Raw genomic sequence first — 26777 nt, forward strand, 5'->3', positions numbered from 1 at the left:
GAAGGACAGAATGGTGATTCACTGCCCCCGCCCACCCTCCCTGGGTCCAGCCAAGGCCAGAGCTCAGGGAGGAGCATTTTTTATTGTTCTGTTTGTGGGGCTGGGAGAGGAGTCAGACGATGAGGACCCAGGGCAGCTTCTGCTGGGGCTCCCTGCTTTGCTCCGTAGGCATCCATCTGGATTCTGTACCCCATCTTCATGCAGCGCTATAGACCCCAAAGTGTTGCTCCTGGGCAAAGGTGGGGCCAGGGAGGGGAGAGCAGAGGGCAGGGGAACACCGGGGGAAGCAGGAGGAGTGGGAATGGTGGGAGTCAAGAAGGCCCAGGCAGCAGCGGGGGAGGAGGAGGAAGTGGGGAAATGCAAACCAAATGTTGGCCCAGGGTACAGTCAAGAAAAACAGACTCTCGCGGGAGCCTGGAGCGGGCTCTCTTTCAGAAGGGCAGGAAGGGCTGGGACAGATGTTTGGAGGAAAGAAAGAAAGAGGAGGGAAAAAAGAAATAGGAAAAAAAAAAAAAAAAAACGGAGCAAAACCCACAGCCTAGGGGCAGAGCCCTGCTTCCGCATCTGGCCCGTTTGTCCTGTGTCAAGGCCTGTCCTGGACTTGGAGGGGCTGTGAGCACCAGGGCTGTGCTAGCTGTGTGTGTGCAAATGGATGTGTGCTCCCGGCAGGAGGGCATGCGTGGTATTGGGGAGTCGGGGAGAGTGCAAGGGATCTTGGGGTGTGCGGGCCGTTGTCCTAGATCTGTCTGTCCATCCACTGTCCATCGATGATGTAGCAGGTTCCAGGGCCTAGACAGTTCTCAGTGCGGAGCAGACTCCAGCCTGTGGGCCGCGGGTCAGAAGGCACAGGGAGGCGCGATGGCTCACAGGGCTTGTGTGTCTGGGAGTGGGGTGGCTTCAGGGACTCTGCCTGAGGTAGCTTTCCCTTTGCCCTGTCCCCTTGACACTCCCACCAAGCTGAGTTTCTGACCCCCTGCGCCACCAGTGGGATGGGAGGGGGAGGAGGAAGGAGGCTGGGACAAGGGGGTGGGGTGGGAGGAGCAGGAGGGAGGAGAGCGGGAGGCCGGCAGGCAGGCGAGGGGCCCGCAGATGCTGGCTGAGTGAGCTGCAGACCGCTCCGTGCTCCCTTCTGCCTGCTCCGTGGGTACCGCAAGCTCTGGGGCGTCCTCTGCAGGCCCTTGCGTGGCCGGAGGGACAGGACCCGCCGAAGATGACGTGGATCTGTCTGTCCTGCATGCTCTGGGTAGGTCCAGCTGCTTTAGCTCCGAAGTCCCCTGCCCCCCATCCCTCATCCAGCAGCTGAGAACCTGGAAGTAGGAGGGGAGTGTTGGGGTTCAGGGGTACTAGAAGGACAGACTGACTTCAGCAGCTCTCAGTCTGGCCTTGGTGCCGGCTCTGGTTCTGGGGGTCAGTACATTCTGCTTCTCCTCCCAGCCCCCCATATTGAGTCCAGGCGCTGTAAGTGGAGAGAAGCCACTGAAAAGTTTCTTTCTTTTCAGAGTCTCTCCTGTTCCCCGTCCTGCACTGGGGGTCACCGTTCTTCTCTCCCCTCTGTGGAGTTTGTGGAGTTTGAGGAGAGGGCAGTGGTTGGGCCTGGGAGAGGGAACCAATCACCTGGAGTGTTGCATCTGGAAAAGCTGGGTTGGAAGGAATTCTCAGATTCCATCACTTTTCTCCCTTCTAGACCCAATTTCAGCTTCTACCCACTTCCCTCCCTTCCTGCACAGCCCCCATCCTTGTAAGAACCTGTGGGCTGCTCTCTTCCCTTTCTCTCTCGGCCCCAGATTCAGGAAGTTGGGGGCTACTGGGGTTGCAGACAGGCCTGGGGTCTGTTTGACGAGAGCTCAGGATTTGAGGCCAGCCATGGCTAGAGTCCTGGGAAGGGGGATGAGAGGGCTGGGGGCCGGGGATGGAGGAGACCTCTGTCCCCCAGGGGCTCCTGCGAGCTCTCTGGGCTGGGCGAAGGCATGCACAGGGGTCAGGAGGGCCAGGAAGTCATCCCTGGCTGAGGTTAATGTCTGCCTCAGAGAGCGATAGCTGCTTTGGGGGAGGGGGCTTTGGGCATGGAATCCAGATGTGGCCTTTCCTGCCCCTGTCCCTCTTCTGGACAGTCCTCGGGAGGGCCCAGGGAAGCCCTGGCTGAGGGCAGTTGTGGGAAAGCAGACTTGGGCGGCCAGGTGGACTTTGGGCAGAGAAGGGCCAGGTGGAGGTGGGGCTGGAATGAGGGTGGCAGGCTGGGCGGCGGGAGGACTGGGTCTGAGGGATGGGTTTGGTGCCCAGAAGACCCCACATGAAAGATGCATCCGGGGTTGGCCGGGCTGAGGTTGACATCTGTCAGTGGAGCTTTGGCCAAACTCCTCTCAGTGCTCAGGGTGGAGGTGGCTATTGAGGGGGCCCTGCAGCAGGAGGAACAGCAGTTAGACCGTCAGGCGTGATGCGCTGCTGTGGAGACAGAGAGGGTTCTGCAGGCCACTGCAGCTGAGAGATTTTGGGAACAGTGCCTCACCCTAGTGAGACTCAGTTTCCCCACGTGTGAACTGAGAATGGCAAAGAAAAGGGACTACAGAGAGGCAGGCAGGAGACTGTCCTGGTGCCCCGGGCAGTGGCAGTGTCTGGCATGTGCAGAGGACCCTCTGGGTGTCACACTTTCTGTGAGGAGTGGTAGAGGGTGCTGGTGACCAGGGCACCTTCTTGGGCTGTGACAGGAGATGCTGCCTTCTTGGGGTTCTTCAAAAGCAGAACAGCCTGCACCCTGTCCTCCCTGCTGTCTCTCCCAGTGCCCCAACCCCTTCCCTGCCTAGGTTGCCTTTGTGCCCCGGCACTGGACAGAGGAAGTGGTCCCAGTGTGTCAGGGCTCTCTTCCCCACCCTCTTATCCGTTATCCCTTGCTCCTTCTGGGTGGGCCTTAGCCCGGCTGGGGTGTGTGTTTGTGGTGGGGATGGAGGGGCTGATGGCATCAATCATGGAGAGGGACCCGGAGGCCCTGGAGACCTCGCTGAGGAAGTGGCTGATACTTGGAGTGGCGCCTGGTGGTGGGAAGTATGTGGACTTTGACACCAACCAGGGCTGGATTCAAGTCCTGATGCCCCCATTTATCAGAAGGAAGTGTTGTGTTTCCTGATCTGTAAAGGGAGGTGAATAATGCACACCTTGAGTGAGGACAGACATATTCCTGGCAAAGGATTGCCACGGCGGCACACAGTAGGTGCTTAGTAAATCCTAATCCTTCCTTACCCCACAACCTCCTTCCTAACGTTGGATCCTGTGTGTCCCAGATCTGATGGGCCAAGGATCTCCCTGGGAAGCGGGTGGTGGGACCGGGACCCAGTGTTCGGACTGCCTCTCTTGACTGTGCAAGGATCCTGCTTAGCTCTTCTAGAACCAAGCACTGGCTGGATCTGCAGCCTCAGGGAGGTAAATCAAGGCATCGAGTGGAGGACAAAGGTCTCGTGCCCAGGGTGAGTGCGTGTGGGTATGTGTGTTCCTGTGTTCTCATTTGGAGACAGCTGCCGCTGTTTTGTCCAAGAAGTAGTGCATCTGTAGGGCATCGTTCTAACAAGCCCTAGGAATAAAAATCACTTTATTAGCTGAGGCGCATAGCTATATATTATGCATAACTTGATTTTCTCATCAAATGCTTCCATTTGCTATTACATAGTCAAGCATGGTTTATTTAGAAAATAATTACACGCCTATTAATTGAAGTGTGTTGGTGTCAAGTGAGTTGAGTCAGAGCTATAGGCCTTCCTTCCAGAGGGCTGTCATCCCTAGGAGCTGCAGAGGGCTCATTAGGGTGGGGTCACCAGAGCCCTGAGGCAGGGAGGGGCTGGGGCCAAGTGTAGCCCTGTGGCCAGGGGCTGGTCCCTTGCTTTTCTGGACCTCACAGAAACTTGGATCCTCTTCTCTAAAGCCACTTCCAGCTGTGGACAATGATGTGTTCTGTTTTCTGGAGCTGGTGTCCTGCCCGGTGCTGAGCACACATTTTTGTCGGAAGGGTCCCCGTGAGCCCTTGGATTCCTTGCTTGCAGCTCTTGCCACGTCGACCCCAGCCTGGCCCCTCTGTTCTCTGATGCTCGATTTCTCTGCTTTTGTCCACCTTGCTGCCTGAGACTAACCAGGGTCTGAGATAAAATCTTCCTTTTGCAAAGTGTTTAAAAAGTGACGGGGAAGCGCCACCCTGGGGAGAAACACTGCTCTATTTTTCCAGGGTTGAGAGGAAGTGTACTGTGCTGGCTGCTAATGCAGTGGAGAGTTCCATTCTGGCATCGCTGATCAGTAGCTGTGTGACCATAGTCAAGCAGCTGCACATCTCTGTGCCTTGGTTTTTCAGCCTATCTCTAGGGTTGCTAGGGCTTTGTTTTGTTTTGTGTTTTTGTAGTGCTGGGCTTCAATCCAACGCCTCAGGCCTGCTCGCTGCTCTGCAGCTAAGCTATGCCTCCAGCCTCCTCGGTAGATTTTAAGCGAGATAACACACATATGTATTTAGCAAAGTGTCCTAAGAGCTCAGTGTCAGCTCTTGTGGAACATTTTTAATGTCACCCAGCACCTGACCTGCTGCCTCCCGACGCGGAGCTTTCCACGCTGGGGATTCTTCAGGACAGGGCATTCAGGGTCAGTGGTAATGGGGTCATAGGAGTGGTGCATGTCTTCTGTAGTGGGCAGAGTGGATGCCAGCCTGCCTGGGTGTAAATCCTGGCCCTGCCACTGATGAGCTGTGGGGTCCTAGCAGGGTCCTCAGCCTGTCTTCTGTGCCTTATCCTTGTGCATTCCCTTGGTCTACACAGTTTTGTTCAGACCTCTCTGCAGTTCTGTGGGACCTCACCATAGGATGGGATGAATAGTCCCCATCTACAGTCTAGGAGAAGGGGACTCAGGGAGCAGAAGTGGCTTGCCTGAAGCCACATGGCCATGGTTTGGTGTTCCTCAAGAGGCCAAAGGTATGGCGGGAGGGGAGGGCATGAGAGCTCCCAGTTGAGGGGGATCGTGATGAGCAGCCCAGGGGTGGAGAATGGCATTGAGAGGCTCTGGAATGAAAGAACCATCCAATTGTTTGTGAGCCAAGCCCCCATTGCACCATGTCATGGTAATTAAGGTGCCTACTTTCTTCAAGCACCTTGCAGGTATTGGTCTAATGATTGCAAGGATGCTTACTTGTTAGTGAGAGGAGGGATCCTATGGGGACATTTAAAGGCACCTAACCTTGACTGAGGGTGAAGTGGAGAGGAGCTGTCAGGAAGAGAGGAGTCTGCCGTGATGACGGAATCCCCAAGTAGCTGAGGACACCCTGGTCAGAGGCCACGCCTAGTGCGGTGGTTGGAGCCCTGAGGCCCTACCTGAGACAGACCTGGATTTGTGTCTTTGCTCCTCTATCTTGCCCTACCCACAGTAGCAAGGGTGAGCGCTCCTGCCTCACCACAGGATGTCATTGTGGGGATTGAAGGAGGGACCCCAGGCCTGCCGCTTACCTTGGCCTCTGAGTCCCCACAGCTCAGTACCCCTCCCCCAGTCTAGTGGCTGTTATGCACCAAGGGCAGGAAAAGCTCAATGCTCAGAAATTTTGGGGATGAAATTATGGAAGGGATGGAGGAGAGAATGAAACTGATGGTGAGAAATCATCCAGCTCAGAAACCAAGCCAGAGTCAGAGCTGAGGGTTCCCAGCTGAACTTGGGCCCCAGAGCCTTGCCTTGGCCTCTGTGGCCTGCAGAGAGGGTCAGGAAATGTCAGGCCTTGCTGGCCACCTTTCTGTGCAGATCTGGGGCTACCTGGATTCCAAGGGTGCTGTCCTCAGCCAGGTGACGTGAGCACCCGCTGTGGCTGTGAAGAAGGTGACCCGAGTTCGCCGTCCCCTGAGAGCAGGTCCGTGGGAGTCGGGTGCAGTTACAACACAGGGAACCCGGGCCAGGACAACGCCACTCAGTTCGTCCTTCAGACTTGTTTGAGACTCAGGCTGTGCTGAGACATGGATGACACGGCAGGAGCATGTGCAGGCATATACCACTTGGTGAGCTGGTCCAGTGCACACAGGAGGAAGGGCAGCGGGAGCCCCAGCTCACTTCTGCTGAGTACTTCCTGTGTGCCAGGCGCAGCTCCAGCTGCTTTGCAGGCCTTATCTCCTCTGCACAGCACCTATGGGTGGCTGCTATTGTTAGCTCATTTAACAGATTAGTAAAGTGAGGCAGGGGGAGGTTAAACAGTTTGCCTGGAGTCACCCCCTAACAGATGGAGAAGTCAGAGTGCACCAAGTTCTACTCTGGGGATGCCTTTACTTAGGGTCTTTAATAGAGAGAGTGGCCCTGCAGTGATTCAGAAAGACACAAGGTGGAAATGAGGATTTTATTACTTATGGATCTTATAAGTAATAAGATTTTATTACTTATGTGGCAGTGTTGGAGGGCAGGGAGAGGGAGACAGCAAGAGAAGCCTTGGGCCATGCTTTATTGGGGTCCTGTTTGAGCACTGTTTGAGCAGGTTTCCCGTGGGAGTTGTAGTTGGTTTAGAGCAAGTAGGTGTGAGTTTCCAGAGATTAGGCTGTGACTGAGAGGTGGCCGCTGTGACATTCTGCGCAGGGCAGCCGGGTGTGCATGTCAGCAGGGCTAGTGAAGTTGGCTGTCTGTGGCCATCCCGTAGGGAGGTGGTCACAGAGGGCGCTGCATAAGGCGGATAGTGGGTCGACATGGGACCTGGGGCGAGGCTGGGGTGTAGAACTAGAACCTGCGTCCAGGTGAACGAGTCCTGCTTCTGGTATGAGAGAGGAGAACTTATATTTTAAGTGGATTCCAAGGCAACGTGGAATAATAGTTGACTACGTGGAAGTGAAGACTGCAGGGCAATCATGAGGAAAGGACAAACCCACACTGAGGGACTTCTGCAAAAGAATTGTGTTGAATCTTTAAAAACTTCAGTGTCATAAAAGACAGAGAAAAAGGTAGACAGTGTTTTAGATTAAAGGATGAGGGAGACTCAAGTGCTAAATGTAATGCATGAGCAGAGTGTGGTGGTACATGCCTGTAATCTCAGCACCCTGGGAGGCTGAGGCAGGAGGTTTGAAAGTTTGAGCCCAGTTTGGGCAACTTAGCAACTTAGTGAGAGTCTGTCTCAAAAAAAAGTCTGGGGATGTAGCTCAGTGAAAAGATCTGGAGTTCCACCGCTAGGCCCACACAAATACACACACACACATGCACACAATATACATGGCCCCGACTGGGTCCTGAATCCAAAATCAAAACAATCAAAGGCCCAGCGATAATGGACCTTTTTGAGCAGGTGGCAAATGCGAGTGCAAGCTGCCTGTTAGATGGTAGGATTGTATTGCTGTTGAATTCCCAAGTGCGATCAGTATTCTGTGGTTATGTAGAGGACTGAGCTGGTGGGGGAGGCAAAAGTGGCACCCTGTGGACAGTGAGGAATCTGGAGGAGCGTACCCATGTTGGGGCCCTGGGAGGCTATTGCAGCAGCTCTGGGCAGAAGTGAAGGCCCCAAACAGGGCAAAGGTGGGGTATTGAAAGCCCAGGAGGGACAGTGGCATGAGGGAACCAGGCAGGATTCATGGGCTGTGGCAGCTGCTTGGCTGGAGAGTGGAAGAGAGCAGGGAGGCGTTGAGTGTGACTCAGAGTTTTCCACCAGGGTGACCAAGAACTTGGGCAGGCCACTTGCTGGCTGGGGGCCTGGAGAGGGAGAGAACTTTTGTGTCCATATGAAGGTGAGATGTAGTGGAAGCTTCATTTAAATTGCCTGTGGGACTCCCTGAATCTGGAGCCCCCACCAGGCCTCTCATTCTAATTAGAGGGGATGCTGGTGGGTGGCCGGGAGCTGACTTCCAGGCTTGTCCTGTCTTCTTTCATGGCCACTCCCTTTCCAGGCTGCCTTGCTCACTGGCCAGTGGACTTCTGCTCCGTCCCCATGTTATCGGGAGGTTGCCTGGCCATGGTGAGCTTCGTAGGGTGCACAGCTGGGACATTCTTTGGGGGTAACTCCGGAGCTGGAGAATCCGTGGGGCTGTCACTCCCTTCAACACCCCCATTGCTGCTCTGCCCCATGGGGCAGGGAGGAACCAGTAAGCAGCTTTTCCAACCCAGAGCCAAGGACTCCTGCCACGGCTGCCTGAGCCAGATGTGCCGCACCCCTCTGGCTGGGCAGCAGGCTGATCTGAAAGGAGGGAGGGAAAGGCCAGGGGGCCCTTGAGGGCTGGCCCCGAAAGCCCACTGCTGCAGGGCGGACTTGTCTTGGGGCAGGGAAGAATGACCCCAGCTGGACCCCTTCCCTTCTCTGGGTTCTGGCTCCTGAGGGAGTGCGCTGGAGAGACAGACGACTCCCTGCTGTGGCCATGCCCCCCTCCTGAATCTCCCCAGCTAGCTCAGTAGGGGCAGGGCTCAGGGCTGAGCTTCTCAGGGCTGTCTGCCACTTGTCAGGAAAAAGATTACTGTCATGACAAGTCATTGCCCTTGCACGGCCTTTTGTGTTTATGGGCTCGTTTACTTTATGGGGTTCGTTTACAAGCCAGGCCTATATCTGCTAAGCACCCCAGGGAGAACAGAACAGCACCCAACAGTGGGTTCTTTTTGTCAGCCCAGACTTTACCCTTGGGGTGTTGCAGATTTGCGCCTGGTCAAGCTCTACCTCCTGCCTGTTTGGCCTTCGTCCCTCACATGTCCTGCGTGGTCCCTTCTCCAGGGACAGCTCCTTGAAGTATCTTAAGAGAGGATGTCAGCCTACCTTCAGCTGTCCTCCTCCATCCTGGAGACATCTAAACCCGTGTGGCGACTGTCCCCAAGATCCTTAGACAATGTTTCATCACAAGGGAAGGCTGGGCCACTCATGGGGATGGCAGAACTGGGCTACTTCCTCCCCTCGGGGTCTCCCAGCGTCTCTTCAGAGGGGCCATGTCTCCTCAGAACTCCTGCTCTGTGTAACCATCAGCATATCCCACCTCATCACTCCAGCCCCTCATCCCCAAGGTACTGTCCTGTAGTGTCCCACACTCTGACTCAGACTGACTGGTCGAAGACCTCATTTGCATTTGGGGTCTTCGAGGCCCAGAGAAGGCCACCGATGTTCTCAGGGGTAACAGCTTTGGAATCAGGTCTCCAGACTGGTCCCAGGGCTCCCTCAGCCAGAGCCAGGGCAGGGTGGGGGTGAGGGGTGGAGTGTGCTGAGGCAGTCAAGGGAAGGGAGGTGCTGCTTAGAGACATGAGCGAGGTCCAGGAGTATCTGAACCCTGGCCTAGAGGGCAGAGCGATTTTGTAAACTCAGATTTTGTGGGTTTAGATGGGCAAACTAGGCCTTTGCTGAACAGTCTGGAAGGCTCTACTCCCTGCAACCTGCCCAGTGGACTTGCCGCTCATCCCCTTTTTAGAAGACTGCACTGTCCCTGCTGCGTTCTGGGGTGAAGCCTCTTCCTTGGGTTTTGGGGGAAGAGCTGGGTTTGGGAAGTGGGGAGAGGAGTTTAGAGGATAAACTAGAGTGGGAAGTTTTGCTGGGCTCAGTGGGGTGGGCGAGCAGGCTTGGGGATGTTTCGGGGTCTCCCAGGGATGGCTCTCCCAGGTAATCCTTAATCTGAACCCCGGTTCTCTCCCTGCTCCTTCCCCTGTCCAGACCAGGGTTGCTGCAGTTGACACTGGGCTGGGGCCCCTCCCTGGAATGTCTGTGACAGAGATTGCTGGGAAGGCTGCCAGCCAGCAGCTGAGAGGGGAGACAAGGAGGGCAGAGTGGAGGGGACTTCTCCGTGCCCCCTTGTGGCATGGGGACACCGAGGGAAGCCAAGGGCTGGGAAATACCCCATGCCCATCCTCACCACATCCCTCCAGAGGCTCCTAGTTGCTTTTGCCCAGCAATCCCTGCTGCTCCCCCTAGCCACCAGGGGGCACTGCTGGGGTCCTGGCACCCTCTGGTTTCTCCACCTCTACCCTTGACACTTCTTTTCCTGTCCCTCTCTGAATTTTGAAACAGTTTCAAAGGTCAGAAAGTTTACAGTACAGTGCAGAGAATTTTTTTACCCCTGAACTACTTGAGAGTAAGTTGCTGACACAATGTTCCACCATCCCTAAATATTTTCCTGATTTTCTGACAAATACCTTTACCCAGTCCGGCATAGCCCTCAAAATTAGTACACTGATGTCAATGCTCTACTACAGTCTCATCCTCAGACTCCATGGAAGTTTTGCCACTTGTCCCCACAATGTCCTCTATGGGTGTGAAAGAATCCGGTTCACAATCAGGTTGCGTGACAGACCTGTCACGTCTTTGAGTCTCCTTCAGTCTAGAAATTTCCTGTCTTTCCTTGGCTTTTGTGACCTTGTCACTTTGGAAGATTCCAGGGCATTTAATTTGAGACTGTCCCTCAGCTTGGCCTGATGTTTTCTCTTGATTAGATTTTTGGCAGGAATGTCGCAGAAGCGATGTTCTGTTCTCAATCCTCCCTCCCAGGCGCACGACTTGCACTTGTCCCATTACTGGCGATCGCTTTGATCGCTTGATTGAAGTGGAGACTGCCAGGAAAAGCTGCCCCCACCCACTTTGTGATTTATAAGTGTGATGAGGGAAAGTGCTTTGAGACTACAAAAATGCTCCATTTCTCATCAAACTTCCATTTGTTCATCTATTTCTTTATAACACAATGGCTTCATTTAGGCCATTACTATCATTATGTATTTTGATGCTTAGATGTTCCCAGATTTGGTCGTTAGGAGCTCTGGTGTCTTTTTGTCTGTCTCTCCCTCTTTGATCCTCTGGTTCCTCTCTTAGTTTCTGTGTGTTTCTATCTAATCTCTCTCATTGTGTGTACTTGTTGGTCTCTTTCTTTGTCTCTGCTTTTATCTTGGTCTGCTTTCCCCCCTCGGCCTGCCTCTCAGTAGCTTTTCTCTTTCTCTGCACCTCTCACCCCAGTCCCTCTCTGTCTCAGTGGCTCTGTCTCTTTCCCCCAGGGATCCCTTCTGCAGTGTCTCCAAATAGGAGTCCTTCCTGAGCATGCTGAGCTTCTTGGCCATTCTTCCTTTGGGCACAAAGGTATCCCCTCCCACCCCCACCACAGACCTGGGAGGTGCTAAAGCTAGAAACACAGAGGAAAGTCAGAAGAGCAGAGCCCTCCTGCCCACACGGCAGAGTCTGCGATCTTGTCTCTGTGTGTACCCTTGAATGTGCCCGTGCCAGTGCAGGGGGATGTCAGAAATGTCTGTGCCTGGGAGAGGAAAGGGGAAACTGCTGTGTCCTTCCAGCCTCTGCAGGGCAAAGAGCCAAGTTAGACAGCAGCAGGATACCTGAGGGGCATGGGATGCTGTCCCTGGGGCGTCCTCTGACCACAGAGCACCCCCAGCCTGTGCCTGGGCTGGGCTGTAGGGTGGGCAGTGACGTGCAGGGCTTTGTGACCCAGAGTGTGATCTCATGCATGGCTAAAAAGGACAGACTATCAGAGCTCCAGGGGTGTGGTGCTCTCCAGAGGGGAAACTGAGGCCTGTGGAATGGGTGGCCCAGGGGTCCTGGCAAGGTGGATTAGTAGATGGCTTGGACTACAGGCCTGTCTTCTTCTCGTATATGAGATGGTACAGTTTAAAGCAGGAACTCAGCCTGCCATATTTTCCCAGAAGTGGGGTATAGCTCACTGGTAGAGAGAGAGACAGAGAGAGAGAGAGCGAACTTAGCATGTACAAAGCCCCGGGTTCAACATTGCAGAAAAGAGCTGTGCTTGCCTATTTTTATAATGCAAAGAATAGATAAATAAAAATAAAGATGGAAGAGGCCTCTTGGGCTGGGGATGAAGAGGGTGAGAGGGCCTGGAAGGAAATGCCATGCTGGGGACATAAGTGGGAGAAGCTAAGGACCATCAATCATTCAGACAATAGCATGCCACATGGCACTGGGACAGAAGGAGCAGCTGCTTTTTGTGACAACACAGAGGATCTCACAGACCACTGCTGCATGCGGGAAGTTGGACATGAGAGGGCATACTGTATGCTAAGTTTAAAAGCCCGAGGAAAAGATTCCTTGGCAAGGGAAGTCCCAGTAGCATTTATGCTGGGGGAGGCCTGCCTGGGAGGGGGCAAGAGGGAGCTCATTGGGTGTGGCCACACAAGGTGCATAATTTTAAAGGTGTATTAAACAATGCGTTTGCGGGGAGTCCTGGGGATGGATCTCAAAGCCTCACAAATACTTGGCAAGCGCCCTCCCATTGCGCTGTAGCCCCAGCCCAATTAGTAATACATTTGTACATTTAAACTTAGTGCACTTTCCTGTGTATAAGTCATGCCCCAATAAAGAAGTAATAAAAATGATGAATGGGAAGCCATGGAGGGGTCTGCTATCCCTGGGTGCTGGGGCCTCTAGTTGCTCTCTGAATCCTGATCTCTGGTCCATGCAAGTCTGGGAGCCTGGGATGAGCGTCCCCACACTGTTGTTGTCTGTCCCTGGCACCTCCTTCTTTCTGTAGCCCACAAGTGGGCTTGTGCCTCTCCTCTCTTCTTGTCCTGCCTGCTGCTTCTCCAGAGCCTCTGAGTCCTTCCAGAGATGCCAGCCTTCATCCTGACTATCCCTGTGCTCCTTCTCCCACAGCCGGAGGACCTGGAGGCCCCCAAGACCCACCACTTCAAAGTGAAGACCTTCAAGAAGGTGAAGCCCTGTGGCATCTGCCGCCAGGCCATCACCCGGGAGGGCTGCACCTGCAAAGGTGAGTGCTGATGCCTGAAGCTCGGGGGCTGTTACCGAGAGGGAGAGGGCTACCTGGGCAGGTGGACGTGTCCTGAACCTGGTTCTCACCTGGGGAAGGGGGCTGAGCTCCCTTGCATGGGACATGTGCATGTGGGAGTGTGGGTGACATGTGGCAGGTGGCATGGAAATGACATGTAGCTTATGTGAAGGTAGCAGGTGTGATGTGTGGATGGCAGGTGTTTGGGTAGTATAGGGCACGTGTGAGTGACATGTGGCTAGGGTGTGGAAGCCGTGTGTGAAGGTCCTGTATGTGAGGTGCATGGATGGGTGGTAGGAGCAACGTGGTTAGCGTGCGAAAGTGTGTGGCTGACACGTGCCTGGCACTGGTTGGGCTGCAAAGAAACCAAGCCGCAGTCCTCCCCTCGTGGCAATTTGGGGTGATTTTAAGAGGGCCCGAATCAGAGTCAGTGTAGGACCTGATGACTGCCAGGCTTTTCCAACTGCTATTTCCATGTACTCCTGGAAGGGCCTGGGGTGTGGCAGTCACCGTCACAGGGAAGCCGAGCCACACAGGGAAATCGTCAGGAGGCCCTGTACCCCTTTCTGTGGCAGATGCCACCACCCATGCAAGTGCCCTCTCCTTTGTCCATCACACCAGTTGCCAGGGTCATCCGATGCAGCTAGAGTCACTGAACATCTCAGCATCTGTCCCCCAGTTCAGCAGTCCTTATCTCTGATTTGTATGGCCGGCAGCAGCCCAGGCCTGTCCTGTCTGCTGACCTCTCCAGCTCCCCACCACAGCAGCTGCAGGCAGGAGCTGGAAGTGTAAATCTGGGCACATCGCTTCCTTGGCTAAAACCTCGGGATTTCTGCACAGTGCAGCTTTCCCATGGCTGTGAGGCCTGCCAGGCTCAGCTCTCTGTCCTGTGCTCCATACTCAAACTAGCTGTGGCCCATGCAGGTCCTGTGAAGGCCGAGCAGGTCCCCTATGCCGAACGGGACACGCTCTTTCTTGCCCAGGAGCCTTTGCTCTTGTGGTTCTCCCACCTGGCCTCTGTTCCCTGCTTCCTTCCCTCCATGCCAGGCTTGGAGGTTGGCATCCAGCCTTGGGAACAGTTTCTGAAGCACTACTAGGGACTGGGCACTTGCATGCGTGGTCCCAGCCCGCTGCAGCATCTGAAGGTGCAGCTGCATCCCTGTGTTACAGATGAGGAGCCTGAGGCTGGCACGGGTCACAGCTCTGGTCAAGGCCCACGGCTGGCTGGGTTGGAGTGGAGCTTCAAGGCTCTGAGCTGGGGTTGGGGAGAGCGGTCAGAGCGTCTCAGCGGGGTGTTGGAGGTAGGAGTGTTAGGCTGGAGGTGTGCAACTGAGTGAACCTCTGTGACTGCGCGTGGAACACGAACCAGTCAAAGGACAGAGTTATTTATTGTCCTGAACCCGAGGCAAGACAGGGACCCCCAGCAACAGGAATTCTTGCAGTGGCAAAATCAGCCACATGGTGTCACCCTCTTCTCAAGAGGCCTGGCTAGAACTTGTGGGTGGGTTAGGGTGAAGGCCACGGGAATGGCTGAGGGTGGGCGTTTGGATTTTATTTGGGTAACGGCAAACGGCGCCTTCACCCTGGCCCGTGCCTCTGGGCTGCATGAGTCAGTTTTCAGCTGTCCCCTCTCCTTCCAATTCCTCTCTCTCTCTGGTGTCTTCTCCCCAGTGACCCTCGGGGCTGCTGAGATATGAGGCAGCAGGAGGTAGGAGGAGAAGGAAGTCCTGGGGACTCTCTCTGTGGTCTTGGGCACAATTTTGGCTGCTGTTTGCCTTGGCTCCCGTGTGTGCGGCACCCACTCCCCCGGCTTACCTGGCCAGAGGGCTCAGGGTGACAAGGACATTTGACTTTCACGTGTATGCAGGGCTCTCAAGGTGAGTGAGAGATGGCTCCAGTTTCATCTGGATCCCAATCTAGCCCTGCTGGTATGAACCGGTGCGGAGCTGTGGGATGGGCCAGGCTGTTCTGGCAGCTCTAGCTGGGTACTGCTGCAGGGCGGGGAGTTGATTGGAAGAGGGAAGAAAGCTAGGGCTATACTCCAGCAGCACCACTAGGTGTCCCAACTGGGCCGCGGAAAGCGTAGGGGCCAGGCCCAGAAGGGAAGGGAAGACTGGGCTCAACAGGCCCTGTGTGCACCCTTAGCAGGACTGGGGCTCTAGGCCTGGAGCAGGGCCAGAGCCACTAGGCTCATTGGTGGGGGATGCAGGAATCTGCATCTCACTCCTCTATGCTTTGGAGCCAGGAGGTTGTGGTGGCATGAGGTGGATAGGCCTTGTCCATCTATCCACCTACCCCATCCCTATACCCATCATATTCCATCATCCAGCCAGCCAACCAGTGCCGACAGGTATGGTGATACTTACAAGTCATTCTCTGGCTGGAGGGCCAAGGATGGGCTAGACTCTAGCCTCCATTGCATTCATTCTCTGAGCCCAATTCACAGGTTTGCTGTGCTCTCTGGTCTTCTCCGTCTTCAAGTCTTGGCTCTCACACGGTGAGCGTCTGCATTACTGGCTGGGAGGTGGGAGGTGGGACTCTCCCAGGGGCTTGTAATGTTGAGTGTACTTTTGCCAGAGGGAAGCGCAGGACATGGAAAGACCCGGTAGTTGGATTCCCCTGGCTGCCTACCGGTGGCTCAAGCTGCTTTTCTGCTCCCCTTCTCCTGCATCTCTGTTTAATGTGATATGGTTGGGGTGGGAGAGTCTAATCTTGGTTCTGGATACTCAGAGACAAACAAGGCAGGCAAGAAGGTAGAGTGTGGGGACTTACAGGCAGGACAGAGATGCATGCACAGAGGTACCCCAGACTCGGCGAGCCCTTTCCCTCCTGAGCCTGCTGCTCTGAGGCGACAGGGCTAACAGCAAAGCCCATCCCGCACCTCCTGGAGTCCTAGGTAAGGACAGTGCAGTTCTGTGTGTGACTGACTGTGAGACGATTGCTAAGGTCAAGGTCCAGGCTCTGTGTGGGGGGCAGTGATGGATGAGACCGTGGGAGGAGAGTGGCACTGGATGTCCTGTGTGACCTTGGCTAAGTCCCTTTACAGTTTGGGCTTCAGGTTCCTCACCTGAGATGAGAATGCCAGCTCTGGACCAGGGAATCCTTCTGAGGCCCAGAGAGTGGGAGGACCTGGGGAATTTCCTTTTTAACACCTTCGAAGGCTGGGTGGCTTTCTCAGCATAGACTTCCTCTCACCTCCAGACACCCATGCCTCCCTCCAATGTGCATGGACTGAGTTGTCCTCTGGGCTGGATACTGCACTGGCTACTGGGGTCAAAAGCCCGCACTTCCCTGGGAAGGCAGACACCTAGGCAGTCATGGGCACACATAGGCAGGGGCAAAGCTAATGTAGAGGTGTGTGAAAAAGGGTGTCTCTGGCCCAGCAGAGATGTTTTTGTCAGGTTTCATCATGGAAGGCATGTGCAGGCTGGGTTTTGAGGGATATGTAGGAGTTTTTCCTCTTTGGACCCATGGCAGTGCTCTAGAGGGGTCCTAAGAATGCTGGAGACCTTGAGGAGGCTGGATGGACTCAGAGCTTTGGCCAGGGGCCCTATCCTCCCACTAGGCTGAAACTGGCAGGAGAAACCAGAGTGCCAGCTCCAGAGCCCAAGGGCTGCCAGCTGGGACTGGTCTGGGGGCCTAGGCCTAGGCCACTTCCTCTGTCAGTGCTTTTCAGTCAGCCCAGGAGTGGGGAGCAGTCACCTGCAGTTTCTCAGAGCTGGATACACCTGGGAAGACAGGCAGCCTTCTACAGGGGAAACCTAGCCAGAGCCCTCCTTTGTTTCAGGGAACCCTTTTCCCCACTACTTCACTGGGGACCCCAGCTCTTCCCATATCTGAAGATCTTGAAACCATCAGAGCTGTCCTGGAAGGGTGGGGGACTCTCAGTTTCTAGCCCTGGCTTGCCATTGCCTGGCTGTGTGACCTCGAATCTGACACTTAACTTCTCTGGGCCTAACTTTTCCCTTTGTCTAAATGAGGGGACTGGGATAGCATGTAGGTTTTAGATGGTGCTCCAAAGGAGCTGTAGGGCCCCTGGAGATGCTTTAGGGGCCCAAGAGGGTAGGAAAAAGGTGAACCTGGAGTCCCCCCAGAACCTTTGTCCACTTCAGCCAAAGCAGTCGTCATTTTATGAGTTAAATATGTTATGAGGCAGGAAAGTGTGGTAGTTTTTCACTTGGCTCAGATGTCCTGGATTAAAATCCTAGCTGTGACCCTTCTAGTGAGAACTTTGCTTGACCAGGTCCCTGAATTTCTGAGCCTCAGTTTCCTCACCTTTGAAGTGGGACAACAGAAATGCTTCCTTTATCAGGTTACTGCAAGGATTAGTGAGCTAAAATGAGACTTGGGACACGGCACATTACCTCTAAGTCTTAACCGTCCCTCAGATGGCACTTGAGGGCCCGTCGGCAGGAAGACAGAGAGTCTGTAAAAATAAAACTGGAAACCACTGGACAGGATGATCTCGAGAGTTGCTTCTTATTCCTGCTTCAGAGTCACATTGCGTACCCACCCACCCGTGACACACCTTGTATTATATTAGTCAGAGCTCTTCAGAGACATAGAACCAACAGTGTGTGTAGCTAGAGAGAGAGAGATGGACAGACCAAGGTTTATTTCAAGGAACTGGTTCATTGATTGTGAAGGCATGGCCAGTCCAAAATCTGCAGGTAGGCTGGCAGGGTGGAGACCCAGGGAAGAACTGCATTTCAGGTTCAAAAGCAGCACGCTCCCAGAGGTCTCTCTTGCTTGGGGAGGTCAGTCTTTTCTCATATGGCCTTCAACTGATTGGATGAGGCCCACCTACGCCATGGAGGATAAGTGCTTTACACAAAGCTATTGATTTAAATGTTAATTTTACCTGAAAAATGCCTCTCCATAAACATCTAATGTTTGACAACATATCTGGGTACTGTAGACCAGCCAAGCTGACACATAAAATTAACCACTACATCATTCTAGCCCAGACCACGCACAGTGGGCAAGGCGGGGCAGGGCTGTGTAGCGTGGTAAGTGGGTGGGCGGCTGGGCTGGGTGTGCTGCTGGTTTTTGCCTGGGTCAGGTGCACACTGGGGCTATGTGCTCATTTTCTGACCCGAGTCCAGGAGGAAAAGGCCATTTAAATCCCAACAATGTTGGCTTCCTGTGTTCCTGAGAGGCAGGAAGCCAGCCTACGACAGAGCTCGGTAGCCCAGCTGAGCGGGAACGGGGCTGAAAGCTGGGCTGGGGTGCAGTTCTCCACCCCAGCAGGTACTCTGAGTCCTTCCCCGCCACAGCTGTCTGCGCTGACTCTGATCCTGCAGTGGGGAGCAGTGCTGACCTCACGGGCAGACATAGGCTCCTGCTGCACCCCACAAGGTTGGGCTGACAAGCGTGCTCCACAGGGCCCCAATCTCACGGGCAGTGGCATAGGGCCACTGTGGGTGGCTTATGATTGCAGCACCTTGACAGGAGCAGGGAACCCATAGTCTGATGAGGGTGGGAGACTGACCCTAAGATGTGTGTCCAGGGAGGACGCTGGCGTCCCCGGGATGCCAGGAGCCAGGGCTCTGGGCTTTCCCCAACTTGTTCCTCTCTGCACCTCCCACTCAATGCCTTTGAGGAGAGATGGCACTGTGGAGGAAGCATTCCTGAACCTCAGGCCAGGTGTTTCCCCAGCAGCTCTGGGACATTTTCAAGGTTAGAGCCTAGAATTTCCCCTTCCTTGGGCAGAGGGAGAAAGAGGAAGATGGCAACTGTGAAGGGGGATGTCTTGGTCTGTTGGTGCTGCTATAATAAAATGCCTTAGGCTGGGTAATTTATAAGCAACTGACACTTATTACCCATAGTTCCAAGAGCAAGATGCCAGCAGAGTTGTCTGGTGACAGCCTGGTCTATGTTTCCAAGATGGTGCCTTGTCACATGGCCTTGAGGGAACTGGGCCTTGGAGGATGTAAATGAGCTCACCATTCCAAACCACTCCTTAAAGACTCAAAGGTCCATTTGGGAAGTCTTGTATGGCACAAACCACTGGCGCATTGGGTGGAAGTGGAGGCAAGGCCAAGTGGTTCAGGGTATTGCAAGGTACACAGAACTGGATAAAAGCTTCTAGGTAAGAATGTGATGTGGTCAGTTTGCATCTGAGAATGGTGTGTTGATTGCAGAATGTGATGGTTTACTTCTTCTAGATGTCCCCTAAGAGTCTCAGGAACTCATAGGCAGGGCTTTTAGAAGGTGGATGATGAGTGCTTATAGCTGACTTGCAATTAGAAGGTAGATTCTGTTTGGAAGGGGCAGATCACTGGGGGTATGGGCTGGAAGTGTTTATCTCTATCCCCAGCTCCTCCCTTGATCTCTCCCCTTCCTCTACACCATGCCATAAGCAGCTGTCCTCCGCCATGTCTCTCTGCTGTGCCATCCTGCACTGGAGCCAGCTGACCATGAACTGTAAACATGAGCCAAAATAAACCTTTCCTCTTTACATTGTGGGTGCTGGGTATTGTCTAAGCAACCAGAAAGTAACCAAGACAGATTTTGGTACTAGGAATATGGTCATTGCTATGACACTGCTTGACTATGTGGTTTAGAAGTCTTTGGAATTCACTTGCTGGAGTTTGGAAAGGTTTGGAAATGCCAATGGGAGAAGCAGCGCCTAGAATGCTACTAGCTGTGCTTGATGGGAGATTCTGGTCAGAGCTCAGAATGTGGGTAAAATTCTAGACAATAAAGACCAGGCTCAGGAGGCTTCAGCTGGGGAGGACTGCATTAACAGTTGAACTCCAGGCCATGTGTGTTATGCTCTGGCGGAAAATTTGTGTACATTTTGCTCATGTTCTGGGACTTTGTGGGAGACTAAGGTGAAGGTGGTGTACTAATTAATTTGGCACAGGAAATTTCAAGGCAGTCCATTTTTCAGGCAGTAACATGGTAACTGCTTCCAGCCTTTAGTGAGATGTGCTGTGAGAAACAGGAGCAAAAAGTCCATGTAAAAATTTTTCAGTTTTGCCAGAAAGAAAACACAGGCAAAGACAGAGCAGAGGAGAGTTTGGTTGCTAAAAAGATTAACATTGAAAAGAAGCCAAGTACTTTATAACAGGATGACAGAAAAGATGGCTTGAGGACATCACAGGAACCAGCAGGACCCCACCCTTCCCAAGGTTCAATGCTTCACAAGTAAAAGACATTGTTTTGAAAAGACTATGATACCTTGCTGGAGAAAAGCAATAGCCTAGGACATTGCATTGATTCCCTAGGATTCAGTTCATCTTTCTTAGCCATCCAGGTACTGAGGAGCCAGTGCAACCACAATTCAGGGGGCTCTGGCTACTGCTTGAACTGGCAGCAGACCTTGGTACCATCTATGTGATGCTGGCTTTAGGCACATGCAGAATGCAAGAGTCATTGGGTCAGGAAAGCTTCCACTCAGATTTCAGAAGACGGGCTGGGAGGCCAGGCAATGTGCCCTGAGAGGGCAGTGTAGAAAGCTGTGAGGGTGACGCTGAAAGTGCAGTGGAGACTCCATGAAGTTGGAGAAGCCAGTAACATGAAATGTCTGAGCAAAGTCACAAGGAGTGAGTAAATCCAGCCCATGAGAGCTACAGCTACAGGTAATGACATAGAGATAGGGCTGCCCAAGTCCCTTACAGTACATCTCACCACAACTTGCTGGACATGGGACTACAAGACCTTCCCTGCTGGGCTTTGGTCTTGTTTGGTCCCATTGTTTTCTAACCTCCTTTTTCTCGCTATTGGAATGGGAATGTTTACCCTGTACCAATGTATGTTGGCAGTGTTTAATTTTTTGATTTTTACAGGGGCTCACAGCTAATAGTTTGCTTTGAGTCTCAGACTTTGGATTTGGACTTTTTGGAAATGCTGGAATGGTTAGGACTTTGGCAACTCTCAGGGATGGACAAATGCATTTTGTATAAAGGGATGCACATGAGTCTTCTGGGGTGGAATGTTATGGTTTGTATCTACATAGATGTCTCCCAAGAGTCTCATCACTTATAGGTGGGACTACTAGAGGGGCTCTTAGCTGACTTCCTAGTAGAAGGTGAGACAAGGAAGATGCAGGTGGTTGGAAGATGAAGGTCACTGGGGGTGTGGCCTGGAAGAGTTTATTTCTCTCCCAGAATTCTCCCTTGATCACTCTCTGTCTCCTGTCTCCCAAGCCATCAGGAGCTTTCCGCTGCCATGTGCCTCTGCCATGCCATTCTACCTAGAAGCCAGCCTAACAAGGACTGTAGATGTGAATCAAAGTAAACCTTCCCTCTTAACTTCCTAGGTGTTGGGTATTGTGTCTTGTTTACAAGACAGTGCCTAAGAAATGGGGAGATAAGACTGGTGGGGAGACCAGGCCAGGGAAGGATCACTGGTGGGAACTGGTACATAGTTGGGAACTAAGCAGAAAGGTTGAGACTTGATAGGTCTTTGGAGTTACTTCATGAGACATGATGATTAATTGTAGGGTGAGGAAAGGGGAGGGGAGCTAGAGGGGCAAGGTAGGGCTGGGGAGATGTCTTTGGTCTTGGTCTCAGCATCTGCCACCTGCTGGTGTTTTGCTTCCTGAGGGATCCTGTGTTCTGTTTTCTATATTAGTTATTTACTGCTGCGTCAAAAGTGACTCTTAAACTTAGTTGTTTAAAACAAATACAGAATTGTCATCACACATAGCAACCCTCCTCCACCCTGTACTGGGGATTACATTCAATGAACTTGAACTACATCCCCCCCCTTTTTTTTTTTTTTTTAGATTTTGAGACAGGGTCTAGCTAAGTTGCCCAGGCTGGCATCAAACTCACTATCCTTCTGCCTCAGCCTCTTGAGTAGCTGGGATGATAGGCTTATTCCACATGGTTTCCAAGAGTTAGGAATTCAGGAATAACTTGGCTGGGTGCTTCTGGTTCAGGGTCTCTTAGGAAGTTGAGTCAAGATGTTAGCCAAGGCTGTACTGTCTGAAGGCCTGCTGGGGCTGAAGATCCATGTCCACCTCCAGAGTGACAACTGGGTGCTGGCTAGTGGCAGGGACCTCAGTTCCTCACCACATATCCCTCTCCACAGGGCTGCCAGAGTGTCCTATAGCATGGTGCCCGGCTTCCCTCCGGGTGTTTGACCCAAGAAACCATAGCTGAATTCACAGTGCCTTTCATGTCTATGTCTCAGAAGCCACACACTGTCATTTCTATAGTATATGATTCTGCTAGATTTTTATCACTGTGACAAAATACCTGAGGTTGATTAACTTAAAGGAGGAAAGGGTTATTCTGGCTTATAGTTTCAGCCCTTGATCACTTGGCCCTGTTGCTCTGGGCCTGTGGTAGAATAGTATGTCATGATCGATGTACATGGCAGCAGAGGCCTGGAAACAGACACAAGGGGCCATGGTCCCCCTTTAAGGACATGCCCCCAATGACCTAACCTCCTCCCACCAGGCTGTACCTCCTAAAGATTCTACCACTCCCAGTGGCACCATGAGCTGGGGGCCACTGTTTAGCATGTGGGCCTTTGGGTGACATTCCAGATCCAAAGCATGGCACTGGCTGATTATGTGAATCAGGCCCTCAGTGTGCGAGAGGCGACAGAGGCAGAAGTAGCACCTCAGGGGCTGGCTGCCTTGGATTTCCTTTCTGTAGTACACTGACTGTCATTGACCTGGGGAGCGGGAGGCCAGCACAATGGGTGGCCAAGCTTCAAATGACAATAGGAGGGCTTCAGGTTAGACCAAGGATACTGCCCCGTGAGAGAAAACCTGTGCAAAGTGACCAAGAATGGAAAGGAGCTTTCTCTGGAAGAGACTCAGCAAGAAGGCCTCAGCTGAGGGCAGATGCGTCAGTGTGGATCGGCCATGCCTGATGTGCTGGGATCTGCCACCTGCGTTCAGTGTGCGAGGACGGCTTTTTCCCCTGTTTCTCACCATGTCACTGCCAACGACAAGTGGGTGCACTCAGCACCCTGTACTGATTGCCCAGTGACATTTCCATTTGTCCTCCACTCGTGGGTGATTGCCGAGTGTCCATCCACTGTGTGACAGGCAGGGATGCTCTGTATGGTCATGTCGGCCATGCACTGCCAAGGGTGCCTACCCAAGAGAGCATTGGAAGCAGCCCACGCTGTGCTCACTAACCCATGCATCTCGACACAAGGTTGGGTCTGTCCGGAGAAAGGACAGCTTCTCACCATTCCCACAAACAGTGCACACTAGTCCAGCTGTGGCTCATGGGGCTGGTCTCCTGAAGGGAGGCTTTCTTCTAATTTGCACAAAAATGTTTTGTGGTGTGTGGTCTCTGGGCCTGAAAAAGACACTGTCCTGGCTGCTGGTGATACGGTGTGAATGCCTCAGGCCATTCTCCCTTCGCTCCTGAGTCTAGTGGGGAGTTACCCTGTGACGACTTCAGACTATGACCTGTACAGGAAGGAAATGATCAGGGTCCTGGAAAGTATAATAGCAACCTACTTCAATTTGAGTGGCCAGGAGATGCCTTTAGAGATGGCTTTGAATGGACTCCCAGAGGATAAGGGGGACTCACACTAGTAGAGTATGAGGGCGAGGGGGAGTGTTCCAGGAAGCTGGAGCCAGAGATGCAAAGGGCCTGAGGTAGGAAGGGTCTTGTTGCACTCTGGCAGCTATAAGAAAGGTAGAAGTACGTGGGAGGAGGAAAACAGCTCTGGACACCATGGTGCCTGTGATGTCTAGACTGGTGTTGAAAGTCCCAGAGTGGATACTTAATATCCCTCTTTGGTTGAATATGGGATATTATAGGGGACTACAGCTTAGGAACAGGCTGAGAGCAAGATGATTAAATGAGGTAAATATAAACCCCGGGGGAGATCTTCTGTCAGGTTCAACTCAGCACATACTTATTGAGCCTCTGCTGTGTATTATCAGGTACTACTCTGAGATACAGAGAGGAGAGAGGAAGAGAGAATCACTTACTTGAAAGAGGGTAGGAAGCAAGATGGTGACAGAGGAAGTTGTGCAGACTGGAGGCAGTGAGGACTTTCCAAACTCAGGTCACGTGGCTGAGGCCTTCTCAATTCTATGTTCCCTGGAGCCAAAGAAGGCAAGGGTGGGGTGGGGAGAGAGGGGCGACCTCTGGAAGAGAGGGAGTTGCCATCTGGGGTGGGGTGGGGTGCCAAGCAAGTGGGAGAGACCAAAAGGCTGGCTGGCTGGGTATGACTAGGGGCTCAGGGGCACATCCTGGTGCGGTCAGGGTGGTGTCCCTGAGTGGGGCTGGGTGGCTACTGGGGTCAGGAAAGCCTTGCTCATCACTGGCTGAGTCATAGGCCGAAGTGGGGCCAGGACAAGGTCCTGAGAGAAGGTCTCAAGCTACGCCTGTGGCAAAAGTCACATCCCAGCCTCCAACCAGTCTGCCTGCTGCATCTCCCCCACTGGCATTCTCAAGGTCAGTGAGGCTTAGTGTGGGGGACCCGGAGCCGCTGGGCTGCTCCAGCCTGAATCTACACCTCTGTCTCCCCTGCAGCTCTCTGGTGAGATCAGGTCAGCTGGAAGCTGGATGGAGCGAGGCGCTGTAATTGGGAAGAAAGGGCAAGCTGGCCACTGCCCTGGGCTGGGGCTGCTAAGGTGTAGGGGTCAGAGTGGCTCCCCTTCTTTTCTGTCCAGGTTCTCTCACTGGTGAGAGACCCATCAACCTCAGCAGGTTCTAGGCAGCCGCCAAGGTCCAAATTTCCACAGAAACCAGCTCAGGAGACCCCTCACCCCAAGACAAGATGGGCTTGGACAAGACGGGCAGGGGTGTCGGGTGGGGAGGAAAGAGCTTGCAGCCAGATGCCTCAGAGGAGTTCCAGGGCCCTGGGGGTGGAGCGGCAGGGCTGGGGACATTCCAGGCTTTGGGAACCTGATAGGAAATTTGATTCCAGCTTCTGGTAGTGGGAGGAGGGAGCAAGTCGTGAGAGAGAGAGAGAGAAGAGAGAGAGTCTGTGTGCTCGCGCACGCGTGCACGCGCTCAAGTGTATGGAGTTTGTGTGCACGTCCATCTGGCTGTCTGTGTCGGGCTGGACTCTGAAGGTCTCCCATGAAATGGTGTGTGTTGGTGGCCTGGGTCAGGGGGTCTCCTTGGCATCTCTGTGTACCCGGCGTAGTCTGGGGGAGAGATCCCCGGTGAGTGTGTGTGTGTGTGTGTGTGTGTGTGTGTTTGTAAGCGTGAGCGCGATGTGTCTCATGCAGAGGTCCGCGGGTGCTGTCTGCCGCCTGCCCGCGGTGTGGTTAGGAAAGACCCCTTGGTTGCTTGGCGGGGCCGGCAGGGAGCTGGGTCCCGGCTACCTCTTGCCCTTGGCGGGGCTCCAGCGGAGCGGCCCCTGTGCTCCCTGCGCCTCCCATTTCCCCGCGCGCCCCGAGGGTCCGCAGGCCCCCGGCAGCCGCTCCCCTCCGCCGCCTCCCTCCCTCTCTCCCTCCTCCTTCCTCCCTCCCTCCCTCCTTCCCTCTTTCCCTCCTTTCCCCCTTTTCCCTCCCGAGCGCTGATCACGGGCGGGGTGGGAGGAGATTTCGCCGGAGTTTCCATTTCATACCTCGAGGCTAAAACTTTCTTTCTGTCTCGCCCCTTGTAGCTTGCAGCTTCTCCTGTCATCGGAAATGCCAGGCCAAGGTAAGGGGCGGCGGGCCGGCGGGCCCTGCTGGGGACTTGGGGATGCGCCTGGCCCAGGGTCCGGAGACTGGCGGGTCGGGGGTGGTGCCCGGATTGTCCCTCCTCCTCTCTTTGTTTATGCAAAGCGCCTGGGCTTGGGAGCGGGCTCGGGTCAAGGTGAAGGCGAAGGCCCGGGGCGGGGGGCGGGGAGGCGGTCGTGGGGGTCCGGGTGGTGGCTCGGCAGGCGGCCACTGGAGGGGCTGGCGGGAGCTGCTCTGAGGAAGGGGCCTCGGAGGTGTTTCCCCTGGTTCTCTAGTGGGAGTGGGGGTAGGGGCGAGTGCAATGCATTCAAGGACCCCGCTGGCCTCGAAGAGCCCTGGTTGGCACAATTTGGCCAGACTGGGAAGCTCAGAGGCCACAGCCAAAGGCCCTGGAGTGCTGGAGGCGGGAAATATGGGGAGTGGCGGAGGCAGGGAGGAGGATGGAGGTCAGGATCACGCTGGATCTCCGAGGCCACGGCGCTGCTGCTCCGTCTCTCTATTGGCCAGGCCCCATTTTGGTCCTCAGTTTCCGCAGCAGTGTTTGCAGGCCGGTCTTGGTGGGACAGGGAAACTGAGGCAAGAAGACTTCAGGGGGTGCTGGCTCTTGGTCACCCAGATCCTCTTAGGCTTGGACAGAGGAATGATTCCTTAACTTCCTGGAGTTGTGAGGGTGAGGGGTAACCCGGGGTGGATTCTGGGTCTGGGGAGGAGACTGGCCTGTGGAGGGGACTCAGCTCTCCCTCCAGTAGGCCCAGACTCTCTTTCCTTTCCCAGGGAGCAGATGCCTGCACCCACTCCCCTCCCTGCCCTTCCACCTACTCCACTATTCACACTTGACCTGTCTGAATCGGGGATGGAAGGAGGAGGGCAAATGCTTCCCGAGGGGGCACTGCACAGTGGGGGCCAACATCCGGCACATCTCATGCTCCGCTTCTCGTAGCTGTGTGACTTCAGGCAGCGCATGCGCCTCTCCAAGCCTCGAGCATGTGGCAGTAAGAAGCCTACCTCAAAAGGCTGCCCTGGGCATTCAGAGATGAGGGGTGTGACGTGCTCAGCTGAGGGCCTGGCCCGTGCATGGTCAGTGCTCAGAGACACGGTGCCGAGCACTGCTGGGTCCCGCTGGGGAGGGTGCCGAGGAGCAGCAGATCTGGAAGGGGTCTGGAGAGGTCTTGCGCAGGCTGTGAGCTCTCCTTGTTGGGGGCGTCTCCCCACTGTCGAGTCTAGGTGTCATGCCCGCCTGGCTCACGGGGGTCCATCGTTAGTGGGGGACTTTCTGATGCACCTTATCTTTGGGTGGGGCATTTCTGCTTTTCCTGCACTGCCCCCCCTGTTCGGTTCATCTGGAGCTGAGGTTTCCACTCTTCCTCCTAGAACCTCCTAAATCTCTTGATCCTCTCTGGGCCCACCCTTCTCCCCTCCCTTCCTACACCTGTGTCTTGGTAACAGTGAATATTTGCACAACACTTTAGGCCCCAGCATTTCACATCCACTACAGGTTC

At 54.1% G+C, this 26777-nt stretch overlaps 1 protein-coding gene across 8 annotated transcripts in view; it reads left to right on the forward strand.

Moving 5' to 3' along the window:
- Positions 1 to 1099: 1099 nt before the first annotated feature.
- The window catches only part of Tns1 (tensin 1), a 194249-nt gene continuing 168571 nt past the window's right edge, over positions 1100 to 26777 (forward strand). For 4 of the 8 annotated variants that reach the window (XM_013519827.1, XM_013519826.1, XM_013519832.1 and 1 more), the window contains exons 1-2: positions 12550 to 12656; positions 25221 to 25258. Coding sequence is in view for 1 of the 8 variants with exons in the window: in XM_005395673.2 (XP_005395730.1) it covers positions 1211 to 1243; positions 12542 to 12656; positions 25221 to 25258 (186 nt within the window). In the remaining 7 variants the exon portion in view is untranslated. Of the gene's footprint in view, positions 1244 to 12541; positions 12657 to 25220; positions 25259 to 26777 lie in introns of those variants that run through there. The other 4 variants (XM_013519829.1, XM_013519830.1, XM_013519831.1 and 1 more) reach the window with 2 other exon arrangements.

The sequence above is a fragment of the Chinchilla lanigera genome, unplaced genomic scaffold (genome assembly GCF_000276665.1).
Source record: "Chinchilla lanigera isolate Chin_1 unplaced genomic scaffold, ChiLan1.0 scaffold00052, whole genome shotgun sequence".
Classification (NCBI taxonomy): domain Eukaryota; kingdom Metazoa; phylum Chordata; class Mammalia; order Rodentia; family Chinchillidae; genus Chinchilla; species Chinchilla lanigera.